Source organism: Acinonyx jubatus, chromosome E1 (assembly GCF_027475565.1).
Source record: "Acinonyx jubatus isolate Ajub_Pintada_27869175 chromosome E1, VMU_Ajub_asm_v1.0, whole genome shotgun sequence".
Lineage (NCBI taxonomy): Eukaryota > Metazoa > Chordata > Mammalia > Carnivora > Felidae > Acinonyx > Acinonyx jubatus.
In genome coordinates this window covers 12,253,974-12,276,993 of record NC_069397.1, presented here as the reverse complement: position 1 = coordinate 12,276,993, position 23,020 = coordinate 12,253,974, and the positions used below count along the sequence as shown (strand labels likewise).

Sequence of the window (23,020 nt, the reverse complement as noted above, 5' to 3'; positions counted from 1 at the left end):
ATTTTCACCTCCCGGACAGTCCGGGGATGCGGCCCGGACTACATTTCCCTTCAGTCCGCCCGCTATCCCGAGGCCGTCTTGGCGCGAGACATTTGCGAGCAGAGTGTCTCCAAGATGGCCGCTTGGGGAAGGAGGCGTCTTGGCCCGGGCAGCAGTGGCGGCAGCGCCCGAGAGAGGTGAGATCCGGGGGCCTGTTGCTCTCCCAGGACGAGTGGCTTAGGAGCCGGGGAGCCAGTAAAGCCTCCTGGAGCCGCACCGCTGTCCCTGCCTTCGTACCCGGGCTCCCCCTTCTCGCCCACTCGCCCTCCTCGTACCCCTGCGGGGCACGCGGGGTTCCTGCTCGGGCCGACCCAGGATCTGGGTGGGAGCCGGCGCCCCCTCTAGCTGGGCTGAGGCGGTCTCCATGGAGGGTTCAGGGGAGGTGACGATGGCGGGGCCGGGCGAAGTGGGCCGCGGCCGTACAGGGTCGGGCCGAGGATCGAGGCCGGGCCACGCGGGAAGGATCCGGAGCCCCGCGCAGGCCCGAGGGACCCGCCTAGCATCCCGCGGCCGAGCGGCGACCGAAGCTCCCGTCCCACCTGGCCACGAGCGTGGTCATACTGGCCGCGACCCCTGACGTGGCGAGGAATAGCTCGGGGAAGGGAGAAGGAAGGGGAAACCTTCACTAAGTGGGCCAGCTGCGCGCAGGGCAGTGCAGTCTGCACGTTTATCAGGGGAGCCTTAACCTTCCCCAGTTTGTCTCCCGGGCCGAGAACCGGCCGCTTCCTCGAACCCTCGATGTTTGCGACTTTTCGCGGGTTCTCTGCAAGCGCCCCTGCCGTGGAAGTCCTTTGAAGTGACCTTTCCTAATGAATGGTGTGTGGGTACGGAGCTAGGGACTTGTGTCTTCCAAGGTGGATCTCGATTTGTAGAACTGACTTCTAGAAGATGAGATTGGAATAGTTTTCGTGTTTCGTGTCGAATTTACAGTTTTTGCTTCAGGAAAGCAGTGTCACCTAGTAGAAGCCACTAGAAGCTAGCTGTTCAGCTACCAGAAATTTGGGAAAGGATGTGTATTGGTGGAATCCCCTGGATTCGACTGCTCAGTCCATTTTGTTATGGCTTGGTTGGTATAGCAGAGGTCAGCAGGAAAGTTTTGTGTTTGCTTTTTTTTGTCTTTTTGGAGAGGCTTATTAAACAGAAAAGTTATCTTTCTCTCTCTCCCCTCACCCCCCTCTTTCTCTCAACTACCCTCCTTTTCCTTTTCTTTGATTCTATCACGTTCGTTGCTGTTTAGTGCAGATGGCTTTGTCAGCTCAGAAGATTTCTTTTTGATAGTTGTGATAAACCAGCTTGCATTTTATTCTTAAGCTCAGAGTTATCCAACGTTATCAGTTCTGCATTTCCTCTTCCTTGGAAAAGCAGTGAATGGCAAGCAGATATTTTTGTTTTTCCAACTGTCATCTGGTATTTCTTAGATCAGACCATAGGAAGAAGTTAAAGGTTTCCAGATGGTCTTTAAACCTGGCAAACGTCTTCAAGGTCTTCAATCTGAACATTAATCCTTTAGTAATAGGAAGTAACCTGTTTAGAAAACTCAAGAGTATCTGAAAGGCATTTCTCCTTACTGGACAAAAACAATTGAAAGGGCCAAATGGGGATGCCCCAGACATCATCCAAGGGCCGTGCCAGTACAAGTTAAGCTTTTATTGATCTAAGAAATCAAATACTGGGGATTTTTTTCTCCTTGGTTGGAGACCGGCATTAATTCAAAACTGAGTTTGCAAACCAGCAGCCCAGAGGCTGAATCCAGCCCTTGACTGTTGACCATCAGTTTTAAAAAAGAATTTAAGTTAGTTGCCAGTACTTAGAAGTTGAAAGATTCCACATAAAACCCTCCTCGAAAAGCTGAGTGGTGGCCGACATTTTTGGCCAAGGCAAGTACTCTCTAGTTCATTACTCACCTGACAGCTCGACTCACTGCAGTTACCTGCCTAGTCTCCTTAGGTGTTCAGATTGCAACCTTTGGCCTGGAACTACTCACTCATGCAGATGCTGTATGTGAGCCAGGGTTGGGGTGTCAGGTTTTGTGATTCGGGTGGTACCATCTCTCTTTCTTCCAGATAACGTGGTGTGGCTGGGGGGGGGGGGGAGCCCCTCTGTTTGCCTTTGCTGCGAGGCCCTACCCGGGCTCTGTTGGAGGGGACATTTGCCAGAGCCCGGTTTCCCAAAGATCCTCCCACGCTGAGCAGGGGATGGAAACATAACCCGCTGCTGGGCCAGCTAGCTAACTTCTGGGCACACCTCCATCCCTGCTCAGTGGGCGGAAAGAGTGTTCGGGTGGGGCAGGCTGGATTAATTGATTGCCCAGCGCCGCAGATTAAGAGGCCCAAGCATATTATTGGCTCCAGTGTCGGAAATAGGCTGTTTATGGCCCTCTTAAATGAGTTTGTTCCATGTCACATTCATGCTGACTCAAATCTCAGCTTCACATTGTAAGACCACTTTCTAGAATTGCTTGACACACCTAGTTGGAGTCTGCTTTATGCTGAAACTGAAGGACACGTTGCCTGGTTTGGGGCAGGGGCTGGAGCAGAGCAACACTTTGGGCAAACTTTCCAGATTCGCCAGGGCCTGCAAACTCCAAAGCACGGCTTGTATTTAAAGGCCCTGCCTAGTGCCAGACTGTCCACAAGACAGCATTAATGACGGTCCACTTTAGAATACCCAATGTGTGAATTCTTTACCTGGTTCTTGACTCTAGAGCTGTGTTCATTCAGTAGCCACTAGTCACATGTGGCAATTAAATTTAAAGTAATTAAAAACAGGAGCTCCTGGCTGGCTCAGTTGGTAAAGCATGCAACTCTTGATCTCGGGGCTGTGAGTTCAAGCCCCACGTCAGGTGTAGAGATTCCTTAAAAAAATAAAAGTAAAAAGTGATTAAAAATTCGGCTCCTCAGTCACACTAGTCACATTTCATGTGCTCAGTAGCCACATGTGGCTTGGGGCTACCACACTGGACAGCACAGATAGAGAACACATCCATCACTGCAGAAAGTGTTGTTGATACAACAATACTGGTCTAGACTAAAATAGGAGAGGGGTAAGAAATAGCAAAATGATAGCTGCTTGCATGTTGATTTTTCTCTCCACTCCATTAAATCCAGGGAATCAACAGTGTTTGTAATGAAGAACATCACACTCTGAGCTGTAACCTGAATTCTTGTCCAAAATTCAGCACCCTGGCAGCGAGCACACGACACAGATTGCCACTTGTCCCGTCGGCGTCTTTGAGACACGCTTGCCCATCTAGGAAGGCACAGTGCAGGCATCTGTGTGTTCTGCCACTCGGGTGCCAACGCGGACCAGCTCACAGACGGTCCCTCCTGTCCCACTCGGGCTGCTTCTCTTCACTCCTTCAGGGCCTCTGAGCATCCCTGAGTTCTCCGTGATTGTTGGAATGGGAGTATAGCCACGTGCTGTCAGTTCCTGTTTTTCTCATCATGTGAAGATGTCCTTGATCTGATTCTGACCATGGTACGAGGCAGCGGCGCTGTCCGAAGACCTGGGGTGTTCAGAGGGCCGTGCAAACCGGACTAAATGCTCAGGTTGTAGTGTGAGATCACCTTTCGCGGCCCTCCTCTCCCCTGGCTTGTGCAGCCGTCGGCGTGTTTAGGCGGCCCGTGCCACGGGACTGCTTCCCCATCTTTGCGTACCACACCTTATTCCCCAGGACTTGGGCCTCCTTTCTGCCGCTTTGTTTCATATGTGAATTGGACAGACGTGCTCCCGGATGGCTGGTGGAGGGCGCAGTTCCCAGGCCAGCCGAACAGATGGGCCACAAGCCACGTGGGCAGGTGGCTCACATTCCGGGAGTGACATTCTCCTCATTCTGGTCTGATCCTTTCCTTTTAGAGCTGAGGCACCTTAGGGGTCTGGGGTATTTTATTTCTCTTGGAAAACTGCCTTTCTGGGTCTAGCGTGTGGTAAAAATGTTTCTCTCCTCCTGGTCTGGATGAGCCGCGCGGGTACGGCATCCGCCCCCAAGTCTCTGGGTGTGCGGCCCTTGACGGTTGTGGGTCCTCCTCAGCTGGCTGCCAGAAGGTGGAGCCCGGCACGGCTGGGCCACACGTTCTGCTCCCAGAAATTGGATGTTGCGTGTTAAGATCACCCGCTGGGGTTCATCCTGTTGGGCACGACTTTCCATTTTCCTTGATTTACGTGAGGAGTCTGGATTCCTGCAGCGCTGACTTGTGCCTCAGTGGTTCAGTCCCGTAGGCCGCGTTCCAGCGCGGGCCCGACTTTCTGAGGAACGGAGGGGCAGCCTTGTACCCAGGGACGGGAGGAGGCGGCTGAAGCTAGGCCTGAGTTTAGCTTCTGTGTCCTGGGCCTCAGTGAGCGGGGGCCGCGGGAGGAGGCGGGAGGTACTCCATAGAGCCGGCACAGGGGAACCTCCCGGCTGCCACTGTGCTCGGTCCCGGTGCCAGCAGCCACTGGACGGGCCACAGAGTTCTTGGGAAAGCCAGTAATCACTTAGTAGCCATAAGCGTTCTCTAGCTCGGGGCTGTTCAGTAGGATTTTCTGCCACGACAGAAGCGCTGCCGATCTGTTCTGTCCGTGAGGGTAGCCGTTAGCCACGTGTGCGTGAGCATTGGAAGTGTGGCTCCCGCGTCTGAGCAACTGGATTTTTTATTTTACGGTTTTCTTTTTAAGATTATTTATGTATTTATTTTGAGGGAGAGAGAGCACGCGCACGAGTGGGGGAGAGACAGAGAGAATCCCCAGCAGGCTCAGCAGCGCAGAGCCTGACGCGGGGCTCGAACCCACGAGCCGTGAGATCAAAGCCGAGCCGGCGGCGCTCAACTGACCGAGCCACCCGGGTGCCTCTTTATTTTAGTTTTAATTAATTTAAATGTAAACAGCTGCCTGGGCCTCACATGGGGGCGGTGCTTTGCGGCCGTCACTTTGGCGTGCACACCTGACCCCTGCTCCACCTTCACCGTGGCCCTGGGGGAGAGGTAAGGCCTCTGCCCTAGTTGACGCGGGGCGGCCCTGCTCGAAACGGCCAGGTGTCTTGCCCTTGGATACAAAGCCAGTGAGTAACCGAGAGGGAACTTGAATCCAGGTCTCTTGACTCCCACCCTTGGTGCGCTGTGTTCTTCCCACGGCAGAGAGCTGCTCGGTTTCCAGAGTACAGAGGAGGAAAGTGTGGTCTCGCGTGGGGCTTCCTTTGAAACATGATAATGTCAGGTGCCTGTGGAAGTTCCTCGGCCTGTTTGGAACCGTCCTCAATATTTGGGGCTACCTGCCTGTGTCTTTCTGTACTAATTGCCCCCATTCTTTTTTTTTTTTTTTTAATTTTCCAACTTTTTTTTTTTTAAGGTTTTGTATTTATTTTGAGATAGAGTGTGAGCGGGGGAGGGGCAGAGAGAGAGCGAGAGACAGCCCCAAGCAGGCTCCACGCTGTCAGTGCAGAGCCCGACGCAGGGCTCAACCCCACGAACCCTGAGATCATGACCTGAGGCAAAACCAGGAGTCGGATGCTTAGCTGCTGAGCCACCTGGGCGCTCCCTTGTTGGGCTTCCAATCCACAATGTAGAGTCCTACTGCCTCTGGCTCCTACTCCCTGTCTGAGGGAGCAGTTGCTCCTTTCGGTTAGCCAAAAGTGCGTTCTCCTCGATCAGGGGCTAGAGGGACAGTCCGGCACCTCACAGAGCATAGGTGACCACGTGCTTATTAGGCGGAGAGCAACCTGACATACGGACCTAGTTTCATGTAATTGTTTTTCTCCTGTCAGTTATTTCAAATGAGTTTCCACTGTCTTTTTTTTTTAAGTTTATTTATTTTGAGAGAAAGAGCGTAAATAAGTGGGGGAGGGGCAGAGAGAGGGGGAGGGAGAGTCCCAAGCAGGCTCCGCACCGGCAGCATGGAGCCCGACGTGGGGCCCGAACCCCTGGACGGTGAGATCGTGACCTGAGATGGAAGTCAGACGCTTAACCGACTGAAGCACCCGGGCGCCCCGCCCTGCCGATGCGTTTCGGTGACCCGTCGCATTCGGGCCCAGTGCAGGGGATACCGTGACGAAAACACACTCTGCCTTCACAGAGCTCAGGATTGACATCCTCTGTATGTGCCGTGGGAGGGAGCGCATGCCTGGGCCCCGCCTGGGAGCCCCAGGCCCGCTCCAGGACGTAGGCCTGAAGCAGGCGCTTCCGCCACAGTTCGACTAGGTTCTTCTGGTTCTGCCACGACCAGAAGGTGATGGGGGCTTGCGTGAGCGAACAGGGAAGTGGAAGTTTCCTCCTCCTCCCCGGCAGGACACCGCAGCCACGAGATGCCGCCTGTGCCCAGGCTCGCGGTGGCGGGGCGCTTCCCTGGTAGCGTGGGCTTCTCCGCGGGCACAGAGACGCTGCTGGAGCCGGAACTGGGCTGCCGAGGGCCCGTGGCTGTCTGTCCTCGTCACCCCAAGGGATATGGGCTGTTGAATAAGATTTTTCTTTTTAAGAAAATGCGTACAGTTAATTTTCCCACTGTTATAAGAGAAACCCAGGATTCTTTGTTTTCTTTTTTGAAGAATACAGATAATGTATGAAGGAAAATAAAATCTCAGTCACCTGTTAGGCCACCATCCAGGGAAAACCATTGTTGACCGTTTTTCACGTATAGCATCTTTGACACTTCCCTCCAGATGTTTTGTCTTGGGTTTTTAAAAATTGTATATTAAACAGACCCAAAGTATGTTTCTAACATGTGGAAAGTCATAAACTTGCTACCATACGTCTGGCCTTTGAGAACCTTATGCTAAATGAAAGAAGCCAGTCACAAAAGACCACAAACATAATTGCATTTATATGAAACGTGCAGAATAGGTGAGTCCATCGAGTCAGGAAGGGGACGGGTGCTTGCCGGGGGCTGGGGAGGGGTGGGGGAAATGGGGAGCCGTGGGGTTTCTCTTTGGGGTGATGGAAATATTCTAGTATCGATTGTGCTGTTTGTTACACAACTTGGTGCACGTGCTGAGCCACCGAATTGTACACTCCAAATGGGTGAGTTGTGTGGCCCGTGACTTCTGTCTCAGTAACGCTGTCATTAAAAAGTACAAATCAAAAGCACAGTGAGATACAACAGGCACCTGGGTGGCTCCGTCGGTTGAGTGTCCGACTTCGGCTCGGGTCGTGATCACGTGGTTCGTGAGTTCGAGCCCCGCATCAGGCTCACTGCCATCAGCGTGTCAGCACAGAGCCGCTTCAGATCCTCTGTCCACCGTCCACCCCACCCCCCGCCCTTTCCCTGTTTACGTGCTCTCTCAAAAGATAAATAAAACATTTTTTAAAAAACAAAATAATAACTTCTGGTGAGGATGTGGAGCAGTTGGAACCCTCATGCTCTTTTGGTGGGAATATAAAATGACGCAGCCATGGGGCACGCGGGTGACTCAGTTGGTTAAGTGACTGACCCTTGATTTTGGCTCAGGTCATGATCTCGTGGCTTCACGAGTTAAAGTTTTGCATCGGACTCTGCACTGACAGTGTGGAGCCTGCTTGGGATTCTCTCTCTCCCCCTCCCCCCATTCGTGCTCGTGTTCTCTCTCCCTCAAAGTAAATAAATTTTAAAAAATAAAATGATGCACCCACTGTGGAAGACAGTGTGGTGGTTCCTCAGAAAATGAGAAGAATTAGGGGCGCCTGGGTGGCTTAGTCCGTTAAGTGTCTGATTCTTGATTTCGGCTCAGGTCATGATCTCAGAGTCACGAGATTGAGTCCCGAGTCAAGCTCTGCACCGAGCTTGGAGTCTATATCCTTAAGATTCTCTCTGCCTGCCCTTCCCCTGCTCACACACCTGCACGCGGATCCCTCTCTCTAAAAAAATCTAAAAAAATGTAAAGAATGACCACATGATCCGACAGTCCTTCTAGATACGTATCCAGAAGGATTAAAAGCGGAGAGTTGAGCAGGTAGGTTTATACCACGTTCGCCACATTCCTAATAGCTAGAAGGTGGAAGTGGCCCAAACACGATGGATGGATGATGGATAGACACGTGCGGTGTATACATATGATGGAACATTGTTTATTCGTCCTTAAAAAGAAAGGAAGTTCTGACTCATGCTGCATAACCTGAATGAACCTTAAGAACATTACGTTAAGTAAGCCAGCCACAAAAGGACAAATACTATATGATTTCACTTGCGTGTGGTCCCTAAGGTTATCAGATTCACAGAGACGCAGAGTAGAAGGTGGGGAGTGGGGGCTGGGAGCTGTCGTTTAATGGGGACAGAGTTTTAGTTTCGCCTGGAGATTGGTTGCCCAGCAATGTGACCTAACGCTACTGAGCTGCACACTTACAAATGGTTAGGACAGGAAATTTCATCTGTATTTCCCCGTGATTTGAAGATAGTTAAACCTGCGTGCTCGCCGCTCAGCCTAAGAGTAGAAAACTAGCATTACCCTGGTGCACATGTCCCTTCTTGCAGGCAGAGGCCACCTCGCTCCTGAATTGTCCTTTCCTTTTCTTCCTAGTTACCACACACGAAAACGTTCCTAAATGCCATATCCTTGCGTTCTGTGTGCTTCTGAATGTGTCTGTCCGTCTGCGTGTGTTCTGAACCTGCTTTCTCCTTCGCTTTGCGTGGGAGGGATTCAGCTGTACCTCCGGTTTCCCTCTCGTGGAGGAACAGCTCAATTTATCGATCCCTTCCCATCAGTTCTGCTCTTCTCGGACAGTGCCACTCAGAACTTTTTTGCGCAGCTCTGACTTTTGGGGAGGTATCTGCAGACTTTGGGGATCCCATGTTTGAGACTACTTCTGTAATTTCAGATCCCTCTGAGAGAAGCTTCCCAGTGTGCAGGGGACCCCAGGGCCACATGCCGGGCAGGCTGCCAGCTGTGCAGAGAAGGTGCCCGCACCCAGGGAATGGAGTTTGTCAGGTTGCTTCTTCATTACGGCCACCTTCTCACCACAAAGCCAGTGTTTCCAGGGGATCCCTCTGATGCGAGCACAGATTCAGAGGAGGAGAGCGGAGGGTCTCGGGCCCACTGTGGTTAAAGGCAGAGGGAGGGAGGCGGATCCAAGAGCCCCGGTCACAAGTGCCCGTGACCCTGAGGCCACATCTGTAGCAGCCACCCCAGCTCAGATGGGTTGATGTTCTGCTCCACAGGCTGGTTAAGGGCTCAACGGTGCACATCGATCTCAGCACTGGCAGAGGGTGTGCAAGGGCGTAACCCTTACTTCGTGGTAAGTACCACGGAACGTGCTGAATTCGAAAGGTTCAGAAGCCATTTGGTAAACGGGACTCTCCTTTCTGGAGCCACTCCATGGCCCTCCCCAAGTGATAGAATTCTCAGGTCTTTGTACTTCCAGAAATGCGTGTAAAAGCAAGCATGTGCACTAAAGTTAGCATACTCTAATCACTGTTCTGGATTTGGCCTTTTTCACTGATCTCGTAGCTACTTTTCCGTCACTGCTCTTTCCCTCTCATACTCTTCTTTTTTTTTTTACATGAACTCTTTATTAGGACTCTTACTGGTCATTACACACCTGCCATGGAAAGCACAAATGAAGTCCCTTAAGCCCCAGAGACTCCCAGTTAGCTTTTTTTTTTTTTTTTTTTTTCCCCCATATGCACTTGTATACCAGGGTTCAAGTTGGGGGTTGGCTGGTAATGCTCTGAAATTGTTCAGGGCAACCTTCTAACTAGGCCCCTTCTTTAGTTGGTTACATTTGACCCGGAAACAAGCAAGCCACACGTGGGTGGGCCCTGGGGTACCTGGGTGGTGATGGACATGCCTCTCTCCTGGGAGTAGTCAGCCACCAGGTTTCTGAAGTAACTGCCCATGGCAGCCATGTGAACTGAACCCTGTGGTCCAGGCAGCTTTTAACACCTATGTTTGCAGGCACATAGGGCACCCCAGCTGCCACAGCCAGGTGGAAGTTGAGTACTTGATGGGGTGGCCTCTAATAGATGGGGGCCCCAGCGTGTGTGTGTGTGTGTGTGTGTGTGTGTTTCGAACCTTGCTATCTCCTTGTGTATCTTGGAAATCTCCTTCTCCAGACTTCAGATTATATCCTTTGGCAATGAAACAAGAACAAGGATCCCTTTCCTGAATTTGGGCCGAGTAGTTTGGCTTTGAGAGGATTCGAGAGGGTCAGGGCAGTGGTGTGGCAGTGCCTGCCTGCTGGACTGGCTGCAGAGGCTGCCTTGTTTGAAGGCCCCTGGGATGTTACTTCAGTGTGGCTTACGCTCTTTTGTTTTTGCACCGTGGGCGACTGGTGATGGGTAGGAGTGGGGTGGCGGGCCCACAGAAAGCCGTGGCGGCTTTAGGAAGCTGGCGTGCTCTGGATGTGTATATTGGGGGAGCAAACCCGTGTCCACACACACTCCTCTGAGCTGTGGTGTTTGTGACTTGCCGGCAGCCGGAAGGCAGAGGGTGGACGGCCGGCCATGTCCCCTCACTGTCCGTTCCTGTGCCGTCGGGCCTGACGCAGGCACACGTGACAGCAGCGGTGAGACAGGAACCCGGAGGGTACAGGGTCAGGCTCAAAGGGACCCGTAGACACACCTACTCATCTGTGTCAACAAAGGACAGGAGAGTACCGTGCCCACCACGCCTGCCCCTGCAACGGGCTGGGAAAAGGCAGGCGGTGTGGATAGGGATGCCGGCGGGGCTTGCAGAAGCTGGGGGAGGGCGAGGTGGGATGTCCCTGCTGACGGGTCTCCAGAATGGAGCAGTCTGTTCTAGGTCGGTGGGGTTTCAACAGGCATTTCTTATTGGGCCTCACGGTACTTTTTTCCACCATGTTCAGGATGGCTACAATCTGCTGGGTAGAGAGGGCACCGTACTGAGGTCGAGTTGGGTTTGGTCAGGAATATTCTATAATCCCAGTCTTGACACCCACGTTCGGCTTTGAACATTCTAGAGGAACCTTGTGGCCAGAAAGGCATCCCTGGCCTCGCTCTGATAGTCAGCAGGACACACGGCCTTGGAAGTGTCTCCTCTCCACCACCTGAACGCGCGGCCCGGGAGCAAGCCCTCTCCCTGCCCCTGCACACGCGCGTGCAGTCAGCCCCTTACCAGTGACTTACCCGACCAGCGTGAAACCCTGCCTCTCAGGTTGGCGTGTTTGCTAACTGGCTTCTAAAGTGCTGAGTCCTGCTTGGGAGGAAGGACTGAAACAGCCCCAACTCCTCTCTCTGAAGGAAAAACCAAGTGGAGGCCTTGAAAGGGCAAACCCCACTTTTCCTGTTTTCTCAACTTCCGGTGGACTCTTGTGGAAACAGCTCATTGACCCATCGTGGGGAGGCAGCCCTGACTACTGGTGAGCTGCTTTGGCAACGTCCCATGTTTAGGAGGCTTCTTGTCCGACCCCCAGGGAACGACTTCTCCCCAGTGCACGCCAGTTAATTAGGGCCTGTGATTTAATTAGGAGGCTTCCTTGAGCCCAGCTTAATTACAGTTACCTTTTCAGGATAAAGACTTCCCTCTGCCCGAGTCCCAGCCCGTGCCTTTTGCTACAGTGCTTCCCACCGGATCGGAGGCCCCTCCTGGAGGATGCCCTTCCCCCTGCCCCTGGGGGCACGGTCAGCCCGTTACCAGTGACTTTTCCTTTCTTGTTTTGTTTTTTTTTTTAAATGTTTTATTTGTTTTTTGAGAGGGAGAAGACCGTATGAGCGGGGGAGGGGCAGAGAGAGACAGAGACACCGAATCTGAAGCAGGCTCCAGGCTCTGAGCTGTCAGCACAGAGCCCGACGCGGGGCTTGAACTCACGGACTGCGAGATCATGACCTGAGCTGAAGTCGGTTGCTCAACCAACTGAGCCACCCAGGCGCTCCTAAGTGACTTTTCCTTTCTGATGTGCCCACAGGAGAGTATTGATCAGGCATTTTCCTAACAGAGTGAAGCTGCCTCTTAGGTTTGCTTAATTTGTTGGCTGAAAGTAGTTTCTACTGTGCTGAATCCTGCCTGGGGGGAGTAACTGGAAGGAGTGCTCAGGGGTCTGTCGCTGTGGTCTCGGGCTCTGATCGCCCGGCCTTTGTCCCTGAAGTGCGCCCATGACAACCTGATTTTCACCACATCTAACATGTAATTGCTTTCATCTCTGAAGGAGGGCCAGGGCCCAGAGCTTCTGGGGGTGACCTTGTTTCACAGCCGCTGAGGCATATGTGAGAGGTGCTCTGCACTGCCTGTGACAGGGGGTAAGTGACTTGATCCAGCCTTGAGCCGTGTCTAGCAGTGCCCTCTCAGAGGCTGGTATAAAGAAGGCTTTTTACCAGATGAACAGAGAACACAAAACTAGGAGAAACAGTATATGCTAGACAGCAGTATGGAGATTTGGAAAGATCTGGACAGGCTGAAACAAGCCAAATGGAAATGACAAGGCGTGTACAGGTCTATATTTAGGTTTGCCCATCAGGGGGTGTGGAAAGACTCTGCTTTGGATGCGAAGTCTGCACTGGAGGGACCTCACATAGGATCCCGAAACTGCCTGCGGTGCCCCGTGGCCCACGGTCACAGCCAGCTATCTGGCCTTGACCCAGAGCTGAGTTGTCTGTAAGCGTCCAGATTTGTCTTCCGCTGGTGAGGGTCAGGCCGCCCGTCCCTAGTCCCAGGGGGACGTCGGATCAGCTCAGCCACTTGAAGTGGGTCTTTGTGAAGTGTTTCTTATACGAACGAGAGGAGGATTTACTGGCAGTAAACACCTACAGAGTCCTGGAGGACCAGGGTCAGAATGGGCCAGAACCTCTGGGGCCCTCTGTGTCATCCGTACACTAAATTTCAGAGTCACTGCGGTTCTTGGGGCTGCTGGCTTTGGGAAGGGCCGTGGGGGCTTTGTGTAGCTTGTCCTCTGTTGACGGCCGGAGGAGTTTTGTGCTCCATCATCCAAGGCGAAGGCGACCCTATCTATCTATCTTTTGTCCCGCAGGGCAGGGCTGACTCCTTCTAAACTTTGCAAAGGGCAGAGTGTTTGGCACTGTTGGTCTCAGGTCTGTTGGTTTCCATCAAAGAAGCTTCCTCCTGCAATCGCCGTGATTAACCAAGAGCACGTGTCACTCTGCCGACCTTGGGCCTCTGTGTTGATAAGAATCCGGGCTGAAACCATTCTTTCTTCCTTGGGGCTCCTTAGGGAACTTGGATCTGTCCACTGCCTCAGGCTATCTCCCGGGCCCAGTACACATCATAGGCTGTCATCTTCTGGAGAGCTGGGTACCCCTTCTTTCCTGTGTCTTTTCTACATTTCACTAGTAATCATTCTCTCAGAAAAACAATAAAATCTTTCCTATCTTACATATTGGGTTCCAGGGAGGATTAACTCCTAAGTGAGATGTGGTGCCCTCAGGAGCTCAGGCTCTCTGCTGAGCGCCAGGCCCAGACTTGAGTCACGAACCTCTCGCGGCGTCTCAGCGCCGAAGCGTGGTGCGTGTGCCCCTCAGCCTAACTATCTCCTCTCTCTCCCCCCCCACCCCACCCCCACACTCCAAGGGTGAGCTTGTCGGCCACAGACTGTTACATCGTGCACGAGATCTACAATGGGGAGAACGCCCAAGACCAGTTTGAGTACGAGCTGGAGCAGGCCCTGGAAGCCCAGTACAAGTACATCGTGATCGAGCCCACGCGCATCGGCGACGAGACTGCCCGCTGGATCACCGTGGGCAACTGCCTGCACAAGACCACCGTGCTGGCGGGCACCGCCTGCCTCTTCACCCCGTTGGCGCTGCCCTTAGATTACTCCCACTACATCTCCCTGCCCGCAGGCGTGCTCAGCCTGGCCTGCTGCACCCTCTACGGCATCTCCTGGCAGTTTGACCCTTGCTGCAAGTACCAAGTGGAGTACGACGCCTATAAACTGTCCCGCCTGCCCCTGCACACACTCACTTCGTCCACCCCGGTGGTGCTGGTCCGGAAGGACGACCTGCACAGAAAGAGACTGCACAACACGATAGCACTCGCCGCCCTGGTGTACTGTGTAAAGAAGATTTACGAACTCTATGCCGTATGATTTCAGTCGAACAGGGAGAGAAGCAATCGGCCCGGCCCACGAGAGACCACAGAGTGTCCAGATTTGCCACAGTAACAGGTTTTTGCTCTGTGAGGCGGCGGCGGAGCCTGGGAAGGTGTTTGGTTTAATATCTGTTATTTTAAAAAAATAACACAGGTCACAGGCGTACCAAGGGTTTTTCAACTCCTTACACTAAGATGTGGATTTCCATAACCCGCAGGGGGTCCGAGTGGTGGAAGTCTGGGAAGACCGGGCGGTGCGCGTTGGCGGCACGGCTGCCGAGGGGATGTGAATGCGCTTGCGGGGGGCGGGGGGAGGTCTTTAAGTATATTGTTTAACTGTACCATCCAGAGCCAACCAGAAGCTATTGACCATTAAAATTATGAGAATTTCAACTTCGGGTGTCTGCTCTTTCCATGACTGCCTAGCTGCTGCCCACAGTCTGCTCTGGGTGGTGGCTCGCCCCGGGGCAGCGGTGGGCACCTGGTGTCGCCATCCACAGCAAGGACGGGGCTTGGAACAAGGCAGGCCCAGACCCTTCCCAGAGCGGTTCACCTCTGACGGCGGCCTCGTTCTCAAGGCCAGCACAGCTGAATGCTGCTCGGGCCACGTGGTAGGATCAGGTGACGAGGTCCAGAGGTCACTGGGTTTCCGTTTGGGTCCACGTGGAGAACTGAGGCCTGGGATCCCCTGTCCAGAGCTTTTGATTTTGAAGGACACACAAATGAACATCCGGCACCTGAGCTGTTCCTGAGGTGGACCCTGAGTTCAAGCCCACTGCCCTAGGCTGAGGAAGCACCCTCCCCTCGGCGCCCGTCTCAGTGTTTCCATTCCATAGCAGTCAGGTCCCGTGTCCCCCTCACAGCAAAGGGCAGATTGCACACCATCCTCCATATCCCTGTAAGGTTTCGGATAAATGAAACCGGCCTTTCCACAAAGACACTGGGTTCCCCGCCTTAACCGCAACCTTCCTAAGACCTGCTCAGTCCTCCCTGAAGAGCTACATGGTACTTCTTTCTGAAGGGTCCATCTTCAAGAAGCAACCTAGTTTTAAAGGCTCTACCAGGAAGAGCTGATACCAGAGAATAATGAAGGGGTGCATGCGGAGATGTCCAGAGCTCAAAGGGAGTGACTGGGCTATTTATCATAAGGGAGATTCAGAGCTTTGAAAAGCTTTCAAAATGGACCGTCCGTCATCCACAGAGTTTGAAAAACTGTAACTCCGAGGAGCCTAGCAGTACTAATCACTCATTCGAATGCCGGGTGGCAAAATGGTGTCGGGTACACAGTGTCGTTTACGGGGCAGTCTGCCGTCTGGAGCAAAAGGATGAATTGGTAGCGAGCCCAGACAAATAGACCTGGTCTCAATTGTGCAGTGCCTGCGGTCCCTTGGGTGTCTGGCTGCCGGCTCCCGAGCCTGCCGGGCCGGAATGGTAGGTGTTTTTGTAATAAACGGCCCATGTTCGGAAAGGGAGCCCCATGCTCTGCCTGCACATCAGCTTTCCTGGGGCAGGAGGCTAGAAGTGGACAAGTAGGCATCTCGGTGGGTTGAGGGCTGAGCAGAAGCCCTCACCAGGAGAAGAGGCCAAGTGCGAACAAGGTGCCTGAGGCCGCACTCAACAAACTGATTCTTGTCGGGTGGACTAGCCCAGGTTCTGAGACACCACCTCACTTACAGGTCTCGTGCCAGGGTGAGGGCTCGGCACTGCTGGGGAGCGCGGGGCAGGACTCTCATGTTCCAGGCCTCTACGTGAGCGGCGCCCCAAACTGGCTGGGAAGGGGAGCGGCAGGCTCACACCTCCTGCAGCTGGAAGGATTCCCTTCTGTGGGCGCCGGCTTCTCTATTTCCGTCGCCTTCCCACTTCGACATCGCTGACAAGTGGCTTGTGCTCCTCTGTGACGTGCCACGATGCTCTGGAAGAAACAGCAATTTTTAAGTCACTGCCAACTGAGAAACAAAGGCCAAGTCGGCTGGGCCCTTCTCTGCAAAGTCCACACACGAGCCCTGTGCGTGCCATTTCTGTGAATGCATCGTGCAATTAACCTGATTACGTGAGTCTTGTTGGAACTGCCCAGTCTCACCCCAGTTTCAGAGGAGAGCAAAGAGCCTTTGTGAAGGTCAACTCATCAAGAATGCGGGGGGAGCAGACCCTGGCAAGCACTCACGGACGGTCTCTCTTCGTTAGTCTGTCTGTGCCCTCCAAAGTGTTCACATCTGCTTCAGCAGCTGTCAGGCCCCGCTGAAGGGGAGGGAGACTCCTTCCATGGAGCCTGCGAGGAGCCGGGCAGTGCGCCCAGGCAGCTGCGCGCTCACCATTCCATCCAGTCACTCGCGAGCCGTGGCCGCTCAGCAGTGCGCAGATGTGTGGTGCTGCCATCTGGAAACTCACTTGGTTGTACTTTCCATGCTCTGATTTGGGCACGAAACACAGGCGCGCCTGCTTCTGCCCTCGGACCAGTGAAACACCAGGAGACCTGAAGAGCAAAGTGGAAAGTGCCTTTGAACTTCATCTGCAGGCAGAAGCAATCCAGAACTGAGCTTTTCAAGCATACCCAGAATCCCAGGATGCAAGAGAGAGAGGAGAACAAAGCTTTGAGGACAGAAAGGAGAAACTGGAACAGCACCACCACCACCCCAGGCGGCAGATGTTCGTATTCAGACACCGATCTGAAAGCAAGAGTGACATTATCAGGGAAACACAAATCAAAACCACAGTGAGATACCACCTCACACCTGCCAAATGGCCACGATGAACAACTCAGGCGACAACAGATGTTGGTGCAGATAAAGAGGAACCCTTTTGCACTGCTGGTGGGAATGCAAACTGGTGCAGCCACTGTGGAAAACAGTATGGAGGTTCCTCCAAAAACTGAAAATAGAACTACCCTGCGACCCAGCAATTGGACTATTAGGAATTTATCTAAAGGACACAGGAGTGCTGATTCGAAGGGGCACATGCACCCCAATGTTTATAGCAGCACTATTGACAGTAGCCAAAGTATAGAAAGAGCCCAATGTCCACTGCCTGGTGAATGGATAAAGAAGATGTGGTATATACACTCAATGGAATAAATGTATTCCAATCATGATTTCACTCACATGTGGAATTTAAGATAAGAAACAAATGAACATAAGGGGAGGGAAGAAAAAATAATATAAAAACAGAGAGGGAGACAAACCGTAAGAGACTCTTAAATACAGAGAACAAACTGAGGGTTGCTCTCGGGTGTTGGGTGGGGAGATGGGCTAAATGAGCGATGGGTACTAAGGGCACGTGCTGGGAGGAGGACCAGGTGTTATATGTAAGTGATGAGCCACTAGATTCTATTCCTGAAATCATTAGTACACTATGTGTTAAGTAACTAGGATCTACATTTTTAAAACATTTTTAAAAAGAGATGCCAAGTTGGGGTCCTGGCCCCCAGGAAAGGGGCTGCGGCTGCCATTCCAGTGGAGACAGCAAGCCCCGCCTTTACCAGGCAGTGCTGTCTCCGGGGAGCCGCGCCCAACTCCAGAGGCCCCCCCAACATGGCTTGACGTGCCACACAGACTTTTGAAGAACCCTGAATCGCTTGCCCTTTTAGTCCTCTGCGTAGTTTCTAAGGCCGGAGAGAGCATGTGCTGCGGTGCGATCGCGTCTTCAGTACCTCTCTGACCTTGCCAACCTCCTCAAGGGCAGCTGGGCCTCAGCCTTTGGCAGACAGCCAGATCCAGCTAAATCTAACGGTTGTTTGTGTTATATTATTCACTATTCATACGGTAGAATATAAGGTTTCTAAGGTAAGTTTTAGCAAGTGAGTTGGTTGAGTCCTCAAGAATGTGCGGTAAAGACACATCCAGTGGTTTGGGATCTGGCTCAAGTGTCGTGTCTAGGTTGAGACCCTGCACGTCTGCTCCAAGTTCTGCATGCCACCTGCACCCCAGTCAGGGCTTGGGGGGCTCCCAGCCACTGTCACAGTGGCCCCCAAAGCAACCACCTCAACAGTGCGTTTGACGTCATCTTTCGATGACAGACCGTGTGGCTGCTAAACGTGTGTTCTTTTGAGGGCAGGAGATCGCATCGGCCTGCAGGTGCTGCCCGTTTTGTTTATCAGAGAGTAAAGGGCAGCACTTGGATACGGGCCCTGTTGAAAGTGCCCATCAACAAGTGTCCAAGGAGAGATGTTCTCTCATTCCCATTTAGAGGAAAAGCTTTCTTTGTCACTGCCTTTTCCTGAGCACCTGCTGTGCCCTTGGCCATTTAACTCAATGTCACGCTAGGCTTTAGAGTGGCTGCTACTGCTGTCTTGGGTCCAGCTCTTTCCTGGCTCTAAGAGCCCTGATGTGAACAGTAAGGTCTCTCTGTTCCATGTCTGGAGGGAAGTAGATGGTTTATTTGGAAGATGAAGAGCCAACCCATATGTCTATATCCACATTTCAACCAGGGGCCCTTGGAATGTTCAGGCCCATGGTGGGAGCTGGGGAAGATCACCAGATCTAATGCCCCACTCTTCATGCTCCTGCTCTCAGGAAACTTGACGGCCTCAAACACTAACCACAGGCTGTGGCTTTGGCCATTTTTATTTCAGGGATAGCTTTTAAAACACAAGCTCCATAGGACCAGAGTTGGGACACAGTGCGAGGTGCTGGTATGATATGCAAGATTTTTATTCCAAGTTGGGAAAGTCATACAATGCACCCACAATTTCCACTTTCAGCCTCAATAATAGGAAAAGTTTCATCCTAGACTTTCAATATGAAGTTGATTCACTCATTGAACCTCAAGCATGTATTTTTAAGAAATCAAAAAGGTGGAAGCAGGCATCCAACAGGCACAGCTAGCAAATGACTGCTCTCACCAGGGACCAGATGCCGCTTTAGAATCCCTCCCCACCTGACCAGGCTTCTGAGTCTTCTTTCCTAGAGGATACACGGGACCATGTGGGGTTTTCCTCTCCCTTTTGCCTGTATCCTTAATAAATTCGTCTTCTGCTTGGAGTGGGGCCTGGTCTACGGGGCTTGAGGTGAGAGTTTACAGGGGAAACAGGGAATTCCTTTTAGGAACTAAAGCCGGCATCACTTGGGTTATGCTGGAAGACAGAAGGCGTATTAGCCCATTGGTCATGTTGGATGATGGACTGTAGAGCCCTGAAAATGGATATGGATGATGGCTTCTTACGACAGCCTTCTCCCTTGAGTGCTGCAGGTGCCTCTGCCAAAACAATTAGGCACGTGGTCCAGGTAAATCAAATATGAGAACTGGGTCGGGTGATGTCAGGATGTCTTCTGTTTTCAAGGCTGAAACACTTTCTAGGAGCTGGCGGAGGCTGGAATTCAAAGGAGGCATAGTTCTTTCAGCCCTTGAGGACTACACCTCTGACTGCTCATTCATTTATTTCAGGTCCTTACTTTAAACTGAGCTCCACATTTGTTCCGTAAGGTTTACCCCTCATCCCTGGGAAGAAGGTTGTTGCCTTCTTGGTTTTCATTCTATTAGCAGAGGCCTAGCCAGGGATCTTCAGTTCAGGACCAGCGTATGTATGTTCCATCTTTCCCACTCGTAAGACAAACATCCAGTAAAGTCTCAACAAACACAGCTGTCCCTCGTCCAGCACCTGTACCCAGGCAGGTGCTGCTTCCCTATCCCAGCTCAGACGCGCGACTAGGAGTTCTTGGATTTCCGCTCCTTTCTGGCCCTGGAGGCCATGAGGCTGAAGAAGAGCCCAGGAGCCAGAGTTCGCAGATAAATGGCCAAGGAAGGCAGGAGGTCGGCCAGGATCACATCTTTCTTTTTCTTCCCCACCGCAGCCAGAACATCTCGGGCCACCTCCACGGGGCTTCGGCCTTGGGCTGTGGTCTTGTCCATAACTAAAATAAAACCAAAGAAACACATGAACTTAGAAGCAGAAGTCTCTCTCCGCAGGACTTGAGCTGACATGAACCGATGTCGGCTGAATTTCCCATCATGGGGCCCTTGCCACAGTCTGTCAGGAGGCAAGGGGTTTGCCACCATCCCTGACTATTCCGTACTCCAAAGAAATGAGGAAGCCGTCAGCAGCTCAGTGTGTGTGAGGGGGGAGGGGGGACTGTGGGTGAGATGTGGAAACGAGGTAGATGGGTGACCTTGTAAGTGCTTACAACTGGTGGCTCACGACAAAGGCCAAAGGCCAGCCCAGATGGGGTCTCAAAGAGCAATCACACACACACCGATTCCCGACCTTGGGAACTGTTGTCTACCGGAACGCCCAACTGAGGGTGTTGCAGCACTGATTTGTCTGGGGTAGCTTGGCCTGAGGTCTGCCAGACGAGTGATAGGAGGAGACTGTGACCCCTCATGTGCACGACAAGCTGGCCAGACTGAGAGTGAGGTGGGTCAGGAAGAGACGTCCCAGTTCCCCACATCATGTGGTGACCGGATAAGGAACAGGAAGAAATCCTTGGTTTGTTTTCGGTGTCAGAGGCAGCTCAGGGAGGTTAGGAGGTGTTAGGCTGGTTGATGCCAACTGATGTTCCTTCTTTCCTAGTGATGTGACAATGTTGCCGACCAAGCAGAACCAGTTGGCAGCCAGAGAGGAGAGGCCACTAGCGCAGACCATTTGAAACTATTTGTAAGTTGTCCAAACCGTGTGAGCCTCCTCACCGATATCTGTTCTCCTTGTGTTTTTGTTAACGCAGAATTGATTTCTGATAGTTGCTGATTTTTAAAGGCCATAGAGGGAATTTTTTAAAAAAGATTCTTCTAGGGGCACCTGGGTGGCTCAGTGGGTTAAGCATCTGACTTTGCTTAGATCATGATCTCACGGTTCGTGAGTTTGAGCCCTGCATCAGGCTCTCTGCTGTCTGTCAGCTTGGAGCCCACTTAGGATCCTCTGTCCTCTTCTCCCTCTGACCTTCCCCTGCTCATGTGCGCACGCACACACTCTCTCTCTCTCTCAGAATGAATAAATAAACTGGAAAAAAAAAAAAGGAAAAGAGCTTTACATTAAAAAGAAAAACAACATTCCTCTAGGGGTTCCTGGGTGGCTCAGTTGGAAAAGATTCTTCTAGGGGCAACTTTGGCTCAGGTCATGATCTCGCAGTTCACAAGTTCAAGCACTGGACTGGGCTCTGGGCTGTCAGTGTGGAGCCCACTTCTGATCCTCTGTCTCCCTCTCTCTCTGTCCCTCCCCTGCTTGCTCTCTCTCTCTCTCAAAAATAAACACTTAAAAAAAAAGAGATTCTTCTAGGTATAAATAAGTATGAACCTCTCTAGCTCTATGCCTCTATATGGTTTCTGCTGACTTGCTGAGTGAGCGCCTATCCAGGGCATGTGCAGTTTAGGTCTGGCCGAGGTGGGGTGCAGGAACAGGAGGCCCCTGGTGAACACCATAGCATAGGCCCAAAAGGTCACATCCAGGGAGGCAGGACATGGCAGGTCAGTACTTAAGAGGTAGGCAGGCCCCACGCAAGTGTGGGAAAGCAACTCAGTTCCCAGGACAATAGCGTGCATGGGTCACCTGACCCGGGAGGCTGGCCTGAGCCTGCACGCTGGGGCCCGGCCATTCAGCCCACTAGTGGTGACTGCAGGTCAGCTCACCATATCTTTGGCTGAAGCAAGATGGGAGATCTGAGACCGGTACACCCAGCGTCACCCCAGAAGACTGTGCTCTTTCCGTTGAGTATCCTGAAACCAGTTATTTCTCAAGCACACTGAGTGGGGAATCTTTTGGGGCAAGCAACCCATACTTTCCATGCGATTAATCCACTTTAATTTTACTTTAATTCACTGAGGATGGGTGAGCGGAAAGTCTGGCAGCATTTCAGCTTGGCCCTCAAAGTCCTTTAAGGACTGAGTCCTGGCCAACAGGGACCCTGTTCCAACAGCTGCAATGGTGATGCTCAGGCTAAGGATGGCTCGTGGTAAATGACCATTATTCAATAGTATATATAACCAACACCCGTACATCAAGTTTTTTAGTTTTAAAAAGTATATTCCAGGGGCGCCTGGGTGGCTCCATCGGTTAAGCACCCGACTTTGGCTCAGGTCATGATCTTGCGGTTCCTGAGTTTGAGCCCCCCATCCTTCTGACAGCTCAGGGCCTGGAGCTTGCTTCAGATTCTGTGTCTCCCTCTCTCTGTCCCTACCACGTTCACACTTTGTCTCTCTCTCTCTCTCTCAAAAATAAGTAAACATTTTTAAAAAATGTTTTTTTAAATTATATTCTGGGGGCACCCTGGGTGGTTCAGGAAGTTAAGTGCCCCACTCTTGGTTTAGGTTCAGGTCATGATCTCATGGTTCGTGGCATGGAGCCCCACGTTGGGCTCTGTGCTGACAGCATGGATTCTCTCTCTCTCTCCCTCTCTGCCCCTCCCCCACTCATTCTCTCTCTCTCTCTCTCTCTCTCTCTCTCTCTCTCTCTCTCTCAAATAAATAAACTTAAAAAAATTACATTCCAAATGAAAAAGAATCGAAGAATCATCAGGTGAGAGAAGCACATCTCACTATCGCCAGCCGACAGCTTTTCATGGAAGAAAAGAGAAACTAGGGCCTCACCTCCGTATTTGGACCCATCAGCAGTGACAGCATTTACAGAGAGGTTGGTGTGGATGTAGCCAGGGCTGATGACAGTCACCTCGATCTCATACTGTTTCATCTCGGCACGAAGACAGTCAAAGAATGCCTGGGTTGCATGTTTGGAGGCCGCATCTGCAAAGGTTTGTGGCCAGAGATGCAGGTGAGGGAGAGGGCCCGAGACAGGCCCACATATTCGTTCCCATTCATTCGCTTTTACTTAAAAACTGATATTACACTTTAAGATTACAGTATTACAGCCGTGTTCCTTTCCTGACTTAGGGAAGTGCAGTGTATACCTGTTCTTAGGAAATACCCTGCTGTGTAGGAGTAAAGGAGCATCATATTCCTCACCCTCTTTCAAATGATTCAGGAAAAAAATTATAAATCATATATACACACATACATGCATATATACACACAACACATACAGAGTATGATAAAGCAAATATGGTCAGATGTTAACAACTGGGGAATCTACATGAAGGCGACATGGGAGTTCCTTGTACTGTTCCT

At 52.0% G+C, this 23,020-nt stretch overlaps 2 protein-coding genes across 7 annotated transcripts in view; one reads left to right on the top strand and one right to left on the bottom strand.

Moving 5' to 3' along the window:
* The first annotated feature begins 19 nt into the window (after positions 1–19).
* On the top strand, positions 20–14,368 carry TMEM11 (transmembrane protein 11). 2 transcript variants are annotated; one of them, XM_015079601.3, is made up of 3 exons: positions 98–176; positions 3,147–3,587; positions 13,457–14,368. In XM_015079601.3, exons 2-3 carry the CDS (start codon positions 3,580–3,582, stop codon positions 13,971–13,973), a joined length of 525 nt encoding a protein of 174 aa, XP_014935087.2. In that variant the 5' UTR covers positions 98–176; positions 3,147–3,579; the 3' UTR covers positions 13,974–14,368. The 2 variants fall into 2 exon arrangements, with proteins under 2 accessions (XP_014935086.2, XP_014935087.2); XM_015079600.3 differs by lacking the exon at positions 3,147–3,587 and having other exon boundaries at positions 20–176.
* Positions 14,369–18,603: 4,235 nt separating this feature from the next.
* Positions 18,604–23,020, bottom strand: part of DHRS7B (dehydrogenase/reductase 7B) — a 60,636-nt gene continuing 56,219 nt past the window's right edge. For all 5 annotated transcript variants that reach the window (XM_015079602.3, XM_027047762.2, XM_027047763.2 and 2 more), the window contains 2 exons: positions 22,487–22,639; positions 18,604–19,821 (listed from right to left, as the gene is read on the bottom strand). In XM_015079602.3, the coding sequence (XP_014935088.1) occupies positions 19,616–19,821; positions 22,487–22,639 (359 nt within the window). In that variant the 3' untranslated portion in view covers positions 18,604–19,615. The remainder of the gene's footprint in view (positions 19,822–22,486; positions 22,640–23,020) is intronic.

Bases quoted from the DNA above. Each gene is read 5' to 3' on its own strand.
- TMEM11 (XM_015079600.3), top strand. From the start codon at position 115: ATGGCCGCTTGGGGAAGGAGGCGTCTTGGCCCGGGCAGCAGTGGCGGC. The intron at 177-13,456 runs GTGAGATCCGGG...CCACACTCCAAG, and splicing joins GGCGGCAGCGCCCGAGAGAG to GGTGAGCTTGTCGGCCACAG.